This window comes from Andrographis paniculata, unplaced genomic scaffold (genome assembly GCF_009805555.1).
Source record: "Andrographis paniculata isolate CXL003 unplaced genomic scaffold, ASM980555v1 Contig69END, whole genome shotgun sequence".
NCBI classification, from domain to species: Eukaryota; Viridiplantae; Streptophyta; class Magnoliopsida; order Lamiales; family Acanthaceae; genus Andrographis; species Andrographis paniculata.
The window spans coordinates 794,877-806,941 of record NW_026137605.1 but is presented as its reverse complement, the minus strand read 5'-3'; the positions used below and the strand labels follow the sequence as shown (position 1 = coordinate 806,941).

Genomic DNA, 12,065 nt, shown 5'->3' with positions numbered 1-12,065 from the left:
ATTTTTTTTTTAATAGTAAAAATTTATAATATTAATAATTATTTGATATAATATTAAATAATATACGGATCTGATCATTATGATCTTAATATATATGTTTATTTAAAAAAGATTAAAAATATTTATAAGTATAATAATCGTGTCGATAAATCATGGGTTTGTTTGTGTTTTGATTTAAACATTTTTTTATATAAAATATAAATAATCGTGTCGATAGTATAAAAAATAATATTTTATATTAAATATTGACTTTTATAACATAATAAAATATATATTGAAAATCTTTTCATAAAGAAATATATCTTGGACAAACAAACTCAATTTATTTATTTTTCAATAAGACGCATCATTCAAACAAAATAAATAAATATAGTAACGAATGACATGTGATGTGGGGATCATGTACTCGTCATCTTGAATTAATTAAATGATTTGTCTTGTCGACTCTAATTTGGAAGCTATTATGTTTGATTGAAATTTATCTATAATGACTACAAGTTCTCATGTTATAAAAAATTAAATGCAAGAAAAAAAAAATTATATTTTATTTTTGCAAAAAAAATAAAAAATAATACTTCCTGTGTCCCAACTAAAGTATATCTTTTATATTTTTATTTGGCTAACTCAAAAGTATATTTTACTATTATAATAAAAATAACTAATACTAAAATACATTTACTTTTTTCATAAATTATAAATATAATATTACACATATACATAAAGTATAAAGGGAAAAATTGTTAAAATTGTTTACATATTTCTACTAACTAATAAAATACTATTATTTTTTAATATACTACAAACATTCCTATTTTATCTGCTCGGAGGGAGTAATATTTAATGTTAAAATGATTGTATTGAGTAAAAAATAAAAATAATTTTAGAATTTATATTTGTTTTTAATAGTTTATTTAAATGTATTGTTGTAAATATATTGAATTATGAGGTACTTCCTCCTAAAATTAAGTTACTTACTCCCTCCTAGATTTAAGGAATATTGATATTATATTGGTAGTGGGTAAAAAATACGAGTAAAAACTTTTTTGCCCTTGTGAGTATATTAGTGTAAAAAGTAGTGGCAATTGTGTAATAATAATAAAAAAGTAAAGATAGTTTTATAATCATATGATTATTTATAGAAATGAGACTATTGTTTTGAAACGGACAAAAATAGTAAATAAGACTATTGTATCAGAACGAAGGGAGTATTATGTATTAAAAAAACTCTAATGGCATCCAAAGGACTAGTGACATATAATACTCCCTCCGTCCCACATAATTTGTCCCTATTTTCTATTTTCGTCCGTCCCACATAATTTGTCATTTTCTTTTTTGAAAAATTAATTATACATTTTAATCATATTTTAAAATTTAAAATTTAATTTTTTTTTTAATTTTGATTTAACTATTTAGTTATCTTAATCTTAATCTATAATTATTTTTACTAAATAATTATTATTTTTACTAATACATTTTTTAATTAGTTACTAATTATATTTTACCTAAATTCTCGTGTCTACGGTAATATACCCATATTTCATGGGACAAAGGGAGTAACACAAATTTAAAACATTTTTTGTTTTTTCAATATAATATAATATAATATAATAATATAATAATAATAATAAATAATAATAATATGTATATATATAGTATATTGGTAACAGCAAAGTAGTGATGATGCTCAACTACCTAATAATACCCTTTGGACTATTTCTTGTACACACTACCTAGCATTATTTTATTTTATTTTATTTTAATTTATTGATTTATAGTAATAATAATAATAATAATAATAATAATAATACAAAATGGGTTGGTGTTTTTATTTATTTATTTAAAAGTAAAGAACCTATTAAAAAAGTTATCTGTCTACTATGAAATGAAATGAGATCATAGGAGCATTTAGTTAAGTTCGATTTTATATTGAGTAATAAGATGTTATTTAGTTGTAATTTTAATTATAATAGTAAAAGAAAATTATTAAAAATAATTTTCAAATGTGCTATCAAAATGTTAAAAATTATACATCAATACAATATAAATATTATTTTATAGAAAATATAAATATATATACAATTATATATAGTTAATATTATAAATTAATTAATAAAAAAAATAATACTATATATTTACTTAGAAAAGATATAGAAATATGAGATTAGATGTAAATAAAAAAAAATTATGATTATAGTAGTACTAACTTTGGCCTAAAAAACAAATTTTATAATTTCAACAGTAAATATACACTATTCAATTTATACGATTTTAAATAAAAATAAACTTTTATTTTATAAAATATCATATCAAAATAATATTTAAACAAAAATGTGAATAAATAATTCATTTTAAACCACAATCAAATAAACTTTTAAAATAATTAAAAATATATATCATCTCCGTCCCATAACAAAAGTATGTATTTTTCTATTTTAATTCATCTCATAACAAAGTATTCATTTCCTGTTTTTTTTAGTAATTGTACTATCTACCTAACATTACAAATACCCTTACAACTTACAATATATTACACAAATGTCATTACTTTTATATCACGCAATACTAATAAGGTTATTTTAGTTATTTATATTTTATTCATACTTACATTCCAATATAATACTAATATTTCTAAAACCCCTTGCAAAAAGCAAATGAATACATAATTATGGGACGAATGGAGTATATAAATTCAATTAAATTTTTGTGCGTAGAAGTTTCTAAGTGTGGTTTAAATATGATACTCCATTCGTCTCAATACAATAGTCCTGTTTATCATTTTTGTCTGTCCCAAAATAACAGTCTCATTTCCATAAATAATCATATCATTATAAAACTACCAATATTTTTTCATTATTATTACACAATTGCCACTATATTTTACACTAATACGCTCATAAGGGCAAAAAAGTCTTTTACCCGTACTTTTTACCCACTTGCCAAACACAACTCAGACTATAATTTTGGAACTGAAAGAGTATTTTAAAAAAAAAAAATGTATTTTTATATAGAATTGTACAATAAAAATAAAATAAATTAGTATAAAATAAAATTCTGGATAACACACCAAGTGGGGTCCACCATTTTGGCAAACCTCCTCGCACGTGTATGTCGCTTTTAACAAATTAATTCACAATATTTATTTGGTTGATTGATTATTGATTTATTATTATAATTGAAATAAATAATTATATACAAGTTAGACTTTTTTAAAAAAAAATTAATTAACTAATTAAATGTATGTTTTAGAATCTCTAATCCATTAATGTAAATAAATTAGGTTTAGACTTTAGCAGGTCAGCTGCTGTGCAATTTATTTATTTATTTATTGGCTGATTATTGATTTATTATTATTTCTATAAGCTTAGGCTGTTATTTAATTTACTTTTAGGAATAATCATTAGCTGCGTTATGTTTATTTATATATAAATAATATATTATTGTATTTAAAATTTGAACTAATTCGAGAATTGCTGTATGAATGGTTGACAAAAATTATTAAAATAAATACTCAGATGGTTTATTATTTAAAATTACATTGGATAAATGTATTTTTATTTAATATCTGATAATAATAATAATAATAATAATAATCTCTGTCACATGTAATATGAGTGTATTATTGTAGATACGAGAGTTTAAGTAAAATATAATTAATAATTAATTAAAAATATATATTAATAAAAATAATTATTATATTGTAAAAATAGTTATAGATTAAATTAAAATAATTAAATAGTTTAATTAAGATTAAAAAGTTATAAAAATTAAATTTTAAAATGCGATTAAAGTCTATAATTATATTTTCAAAAAAAAAAGATAAATTACGTGGAACAGACGAAAATAGAAAATATAGACAAATTATGTGGGACGGAAAAATTAAAATAATATTTATTATTATTTTTTAATTTACTATAAAATTTCAAAGAACTTTTGGCATTCGGGACAACATCATATGTTTTTATTTAACTCAGTAACCATCTCGGTATTACTGGCTCTACTCTGTCATAACTAATTTGTCTACTTTAGTTGGAGTACAAAATTTTAGATATTATATAATTAATAACTAATTAAAAAGTATATTAGTAAAAATAGTTATGATATAATAAAAAATAATTATAGTTTAAGATTAAAATGCTAAATAGTTATTAAATAAAAAAATTATAAATTATAAATTTTCAAATATAATTAAAATATATAATTATTTTTTTTAAAAAGACAAATTATGTGGGACGGATCAAAATAGAATGAGTGGATAAATTATGTGGGATGGAAAGAGTAAATTTAAGCATTTTTTATATTAAATTTAAAAAATAATAATATTTTATTAAATAGTAAAAACATACTACTTTCATCCGACTATAAGTGTCTCATTTACTTTTTGCATATTGATATTTGAATATTAATGATTATATTAAGACGTAGTACAAATTAAGAAAAAATTACAAAAATATTTCTATTAGTGTATTTTAATACTAATAGAATAAAATTTGTAAAAAAAAAAAATTACATAAAATATAAAGATATTTTTAATGCTAAGTATAATAATTGCAAAAGATAAATAAACTCTTAGAGGCTGACGGATGAAATACAAAATAGTTTTAATATTTTTGTCCAGTATAAAAAAATAGATATTTTTATAAAAAATTAAAAATATGTTAACATATGTATATAATTACATTCACAGTAGTAAAAATATAATATACTTTTTAAATACTGATGTTGAAATAATAAAAAATAAAATAAAATACATTGAAGTAGGTACGAGTTCATAACATTTATAAAAATAAATGATATAAAAATACCTCCTAAATAAATATTATTTTAAGCAATCAGGGGCCCACATGTTCCAGCTAGTGAATATAAAGCGCATCACTACTATGATTTGACCATTTTACCCTCCACCGTCTTACCTGTCTTCATATATATAAAGAACCTTCGCGAACCCTTAGACCACCGCCCCAAATTATAAGAAAAAAAAAATCCAAAAACTGTCAATGGCAAAGAGAGGAAAGCTCACGAAAATCAAGTCGGTGCTGAAAAAAATGCAGTCTTTCAAGATCGGTCGCACCAATTCCAGTTCGATTGCCGCCGGTAATTTCTCCGACGAGCGCTCGTCGAAGGACCTCCATGCCGTCTACGTTGGAAGATCGCGGCGACGCTACCTCGTGACTTCTGAAGTGTTGGAGAATCCGCTTTTCCGCGAGCTCGCCGAGCGCGACGAGTCGGCGATTACCGTCGGGTGCGAGGTCGTTCTGTTCGAGCACCTTCTGTGGATGCTCGAGAACGCCGATCCGCAGCCGGAGTCACTGGACGAGCTCGTCGAGTTCTACTCGTATTAGTCGCACCGCCGCGTCGGGGAGCGAGATATTCTACATTGTACGGTCACTGTGTATAGATGACAGTTGTACTGTATCAATGTATGTATAATGTATGTATGTATGTATCAGTTGAATGCTCTATTTTTATTTATTTTTTTATTTTTTCTGTTGTCAATAATCAGATTGATCGACGGTGTAGATTTGTAATTCGAAGCCCGAGGAATAGATCTGTCCGTTGATTTAAGCGGTGGGATTGTTTCGTTTAAGTTAAAATTTCATATTAAGCCTGACTCTCCTTGCAGTAGACGAGGGGCAAAATTGGTATAATTGTACCATGGGTTTCAGGCTTCTGCACTTGCAGTAGACGAGGGGCAAAATTGGTATAATACGGGTTTCAGGCTTCTGGAATTTTCAATTATATTATTATTATTATTATTATTATTGACGTCATCATCGGCATCATCATCATCGTTTGGGCGAATTTAAGACTCTTATATATATATATAACTATTATTTTATTTTATTTTATACTTATGGTGGAATAGAATCATGCCTTCATTTAGTTTATAATAATTTTCTTGAAATTTCAATTGTTTTAAAACTACATTTGAAAAATAAAAGTTGGTTTAATAGTTATAAAAAAAAAAAATTAATTAATTTTGTAGTTAGAGCTGTTAATTAATGACAAAATAAGAGTTAAACATAGAATTTTTAAAATTATAAGAGAATATAATAATAAAATTTTAAAACAATATGGAAATTTTTACAATTTTTTATAAATTACAAATTGATTTAATATGTTTTGTTTACTTATATAGCGTCATTCAGTTTTACTATTAAACAATAAAATGTTGTTTGGTTAGAAATTAGACAGTGATTTAATATATATTTGATTAAAAATACATTTTGATTTTCTTTTCAAATATATTATCATATTAGAAGTTTTCAGCAATGACAGGTTAAATATAAAATTATTTTTTATTTAAAAAATCGAAATAATAATTAATACTACTACATACAAAATTAAAAATACATTTTAACTCTGATTCTCACGTCATTAAAAAATATATATATACATTTAGCCAATACAGAAACTATAATCCAAATTTGGGCTTGTAAAAAAATAATTAAATAATAAATGTTTGTTTTGTGAAACAGTTGAAAATAATTTTTTTTTATTTTAAATATAAAAAATTATAAAAATAATTTAGTGTACTAGTATTTTTGGAAAAATATATAAGAAAAATATAAAAAAAAAAACACATTTGTATTAATTGGATAGTTAGGACCACTTTATCGATTTCGCTTATATTTAAATTTTATGTTTAAACAATAATCGAATATCATATGTTACGAAAAAATATACTCCCTCCGTCCCAGATATTTTGGGCCTATTACCGTAGATACGAGAATTTTTATAAAGTATAATTACTAAGTAATTAAAAAGTGTATTAGTAAAAATAATTATTATTCAATAAAAATAATTATATATTAATATTAAAATAAATAAATAGTTTAATTAAATTTGAAAAAATTATATAATTTAAAATTTAAAATGTGATTAAAGTGTATAATTATATTTCTAAAAATAGAAATGACAAATTATGTGGGACAAACAAAAATAGAAAATAAAGACAAATTATATGGGACGAAGAGAGTACATTTTTACAAAAATTATATAATAAAGTAAATTTAAAAATAAAATTCGACATATAACATAAAAATTATGATTTTTTTATTATAAGAAATGAGGAAATGTGTCTATACTCCAAATAATATATTTAAAATAAATAAATAAAATAAATAAAAGTCTTCCTTGGATAACATTTTTAGATGAAATGATTTTTTTGTATGGTATGAACAATTAGCTAAAAAAATATGAAATATATTATTTTAAGTTAAATATTTGAAGTTTTGTAATGATTTTTTTGACAACGGAGTATTTTGATTTTTTAACTTTTGTATAAAATATTTTATATTTTTTATTGTTATATTTTGGGAATCGAAATTAAAAAAAGAGATAGAGTGATTATATTTATAAAATGATATTAATATTTTGAGTGATATACTACTTCTGTCCGGCTCAAAGAATCGTATTTACCTTTTGCGTCATTGTATTTAACATTAAAAATATCAGTATATTTATATAATTTTTTGTACAAATGTTATTATAATAATATTACAAGACACTAATATAAAAACTTTTTGCATCTACCCAAAGTTTTGAAAGAACTTTTTCATTTAAATTTTGATTATTTTTTATTTACCCTTAAAACTTAATTATTTATTTTATACATATAAATATATTTTTATAGTAGTATTTATTAATTATTTAATTTATTAAATTATATTTTTATTTTTAAATTCAAAATAACTATTATTATTATTAATTATTATATATAAATTATTTTATTGGTAAAATATATAAATTTTTAAAACTAAATCAAATAGAAAAAACAAAGGTTATTAATTTATTTATATATATTAAAACAATAATTAACATAATAAAAATATATATAAGAAATATTTATTATTTTATATTTTACATAATTTCAATAAAAAATTATTTTTTTTTTCATATCTAAATAATAAAAATAAATATTTTTATAATTTTCAATAATTAATAACAAAAATTCTTAAAAATTTCAAATTAAAATGAACAAAATTAAATATTTTAAAAAATAACATATCAATGTCCTTAATAGTTATTTTAGGTATAAACAGCTAAGTCAAACCGTTCTTTTACGAAACATTTTAATACAAATCGCTAATTGAATCAGCTAGTTAAACCAACTAATTGAATCAGCTAACAGCTAATTGTCAAACGCACCATAAGTATTTTTGTCATTTTCACTTGATTTATACTACGATTTCATATAATAACTAAGGTTGTGTTTGGTACAGAGAAATGAGGTCAGTGAAATGAAAATGGTATCATTTCTCTTGTTTGTTTGAGTCAAGAGAAATGGAACTTGAGAAATAAATCATTTTCATTTCTCTGTTTTCATTTCTCTCCCATATGCAGAGAAATGGAGAGAAATGATGTTGCAGTATATATATTTTTTAATTTTTAAAATTTTTTGTACTATTTAATTTTTATAATTTTTTAAAAATTATATTATTTTAATTTTACAAAAAACAAACTTAATTTATTTTTAAAGTATTTAATTTTTATTGACATTTTAAGAAATTGTACTAGAATATAATCTTAAAAAACATCGTATATAATTTATAATTTTTTTAAAAAAAAATTACCAAAAATATTTTTCATGAATTCTCATTCGTTAAAACTCTCTTTTTATCGTGTTAATCATTTATTTTTGTTTGCTCATTCATATATCTGCATCTTTTTTTAGATTTCTCAAATCAAATCAATTCTCTGTTTTATCAAACAAGAGAATTAATTCTCATTCTCTGCTCAATTCTATTTCTCTTCAATTCTATTCTCTGCTATCATTTCTCTGTAATTCTATTATCCGTACCAAACGCCCCCTAATATTCAAATATCAATATGTAAAAAAAGTAAATAGAATTCTCAGAGCCGGGCGAATGTACTATTTATTTATTTAATAAATATTAGATATATAACATAAATTTAAAAATAATGGAGTATAATGTAATGTAAAATATGTAGTATGTATAAATATACTAGGACATCTATAAAGCGCAATTAGGGGCTTTAGCAATGTCTTTGTCGCAATCAAATAAATTATGGATTATTATTATTATTATTATTATTAAATGGAGTAAAAAAGAATTAATAAAATGGATAATTGTAATTATTGAGGCCCATCAGCCCACGTGTGTTTGGGCCCACATAAAAGCCCAATACAGTGTTCTTTCATACCAACCAACTTTTTGACATCAAATCATGGGTGTGTTTGTTTGGAAAAATGTTTGAAATATATTTTGGGTGTGTTTGTTCGGGGGATTGGATTAGATTTCCACTATTCATCCTATCTTTTTTCCCAAAAACATCAACTCAAATACCTATTTTTTATTTTTTATATTATACTAAAAATTAATTTTATATTCAAACCATCACATCAACACCTATTTATATCAAATCATACAACTATTTAAATTCAATAATTTTACTATTCAAATCTCAACTCAAAATCAAAACCCCCAAACAAACACACACCCTTTATGTAAAGTATAGGAAATTATGTAGAAAATAAAAATAAAAAATATGTACAATATATTAATATTTTTTGAAAAATATTTGAGGAAGAAAATAAAAAAGAACAAATCCATAATCTTTTTTGCTCTTAAAATTGTGTTTATTTTTCTTTTTTATTTATCTTCTAAAAATATTCTAATTTTTTAAGGACAAAATTATATTATTTTTTTTTAAAAAAAAATAATACTATAAAAGCACAAAGAAATTCGACCAGAACTCTACATTAAAATTTTCTATGAGATAAATGAAGTATAGTTTTTAAGAAAAGAATATTAAATAATATAGAAAAAAAAAAAAAAAAAAAAACTCAAATAGAACAAACCATATTTATTTGGGACACTTTTGAGTATTTTTACATAAAAAATAATTTCAATACATTAAATAAAATTATATTTTAAATAAAGAATTTTCTTTCCGTTCCGGGAGTCTAAATTCAATTTTATACGTCTCATATCACTTTTATTTTTTGAAAAAAATAATTATATATTTTAATTTTATTTTAAATTTTTATTTAATTAATTAATTATTTTATTTTTAATTTATAATTATTTTTATTATATATAATTATTTTTACTAATATATTTTTTTATTATTTATTAATTACACATATTTTAAATTTTTGTATCTAAAATAATATCGACACAGTATGAGACGGAGAAAGTAAATTTTATAAAGTAAATTGTCATAATACAAAAATAAGAGGGAAAAAAAAAAGATTAAAAATGAAAAAACCATTAAAATCAAAATCAACATCATAATAATTGTGGCAGTCGAACTTTAGGGATTCATCTTACAAAACCCAATTTTGGAAATATAATTTATTTATAGTATTTTCTTTAGCCACGATAAAAATCAATCAACTAATTAAAAATCTTTAAAAATAAAAAATTTAAAAATATACAGTAATTTTTTTCTTAAAAAGTCGAAATAAATAGAGTTTAAAATTTACTTTTATTCTAATTTAAATACATTAAGAACATGTCATTTAACTATTTTTTTACTAACACGATCTCAATGAATATTACTAGAAAATATAATACTCCTCCATATATAACAAGCTATCCATTTTTCTATTTTTTTTTTTTTAGTAATTGTACTATCTACTTAACATTACAAATACTCTTACAACTTACAATATATTACACAAATATCATTACCCTTATATCAGACAATACTAATAAGATTATTTTAGTTATTTCTGCTTTATTCCTACTACATTCCAATATAATACTAATATTTTTAAAACTTCGTACAAATAGCAAATAGATACATAAATTTGGGACGGAGGGAGTCTATGATTATGAATAATGTATATATATTTTTTTATCTGGTAAATTTAAAAATTTAGTCCAACTTGAAAATTAAAAAAATTATATATATATTTTATTAAAAATGTGATAAAAGTAAAAAAAAAATAGTTGAAAGAATTTCATTGTAAATAAATATTGAATGAAGAGTAATAATTAAATATTTTGTTCACCCAACATAAATTTTTGATATATTTTTCGATTAATGACCAAACAATATACACATAAATATTTTATTTACTTATAAAAAAACTAATATTTTAATATTATTTTATATATTATGGGTTCTATATATCTAATAAGTGTGTTTGTTTGGGGGGTTTGGATTTTGAATTAGGATTTGAATAATAAATATTTTGAATTTGAATAGTTGTATGATGTGATATAAACAAGTGCTGATGTGATGTTTTGAATGTAAAATAGATTTTTGGTATAATATAAAAAATAAAAAATAGATATTTGATTTGATTTTTTTGGGAGAAAAAATGAGATGAATAGTTGATTTAAAATCCAATCCCCAAACAAACACACCAAAGTGGATACACCATCTATGTGTATATATAATTTAATTTGAACCCCACAAAGAGTGGATTATGAGACATTAGGTCAAAATACAAATCTAATTGTAATTTGAAAATTGTTTATTGAATAATAGTGGCTATTGCTATAGGTGTGTCCAAATTGTAGGCCCAATTTAGGATGAGAATCCAATAATTTATCGTTGAAACTAACTTTTTTTTTTTTTTTTTTTTTTTTTTTTCCGGATGACGTGGGAATCCATAGCCGCTACCGAAAGTGCGCACTGAGTAAACCCCCGGTCGAATCTAATACCTGCAAATCAGGGCCGACGAGAAAGTCACACTAGGCAAACCATGTGGCAGGTGACCTGAGGCGTTGGGGGTTTGAACCCATAATATCACGGTCACAAGTCCAACTCCTACACTATCAGGTCATCCCTTACGCACTATTGCAACTTATTTTTAAAGCTTGTTTCAATGGATTATTATTATTATTATTATTTTATTTTTTTATTTTTCTAGTGAGATAGTTTTTAGATGAATTTGAAATATGGTTGTGTTTCATGTTTATAGGGTTCATTTGTTTAATGTTTATTTTGAGATTTTTTTATTTTGTTTTTTTGACGTTGAATAATATAAAATATAATATTTTAGGTTGAATTGTTATTTTTTTGATGAGCAAATGAAATATAAATATTATATATTGAGAATCGTGTTAAAAAAATATATATAATTGAAT

At 22.0% G+C, this 12,065-nt stretch overlaps 1 protein-coding gene across 1 annotated transcript; it reads left to right on the top strand.

The window, feature by feature from the left end:
• The first annotated feature begins 4,958 nt into the window (after positions 1–4,958).
• Positions 4,959–5,562, top strand: LOC127263888 (auxin-responsive protein SAUR76-like). Its single transcript, XM_051293171.1, has one exon. The coding sequence runs from the start codon at positions 4,995–4,997 to the stop codon at positions 5,337–5,339; it is 345 nt and encodes a 114-aa protein (XP_051149128.1). The 5' UTR covers positions 4,959–4,994; the 3' UTR covers positions 5,340–5,562.
• The last annotated feature ends 6,503 nt before the right edge of the window (positions 5,563–12,065 follow it).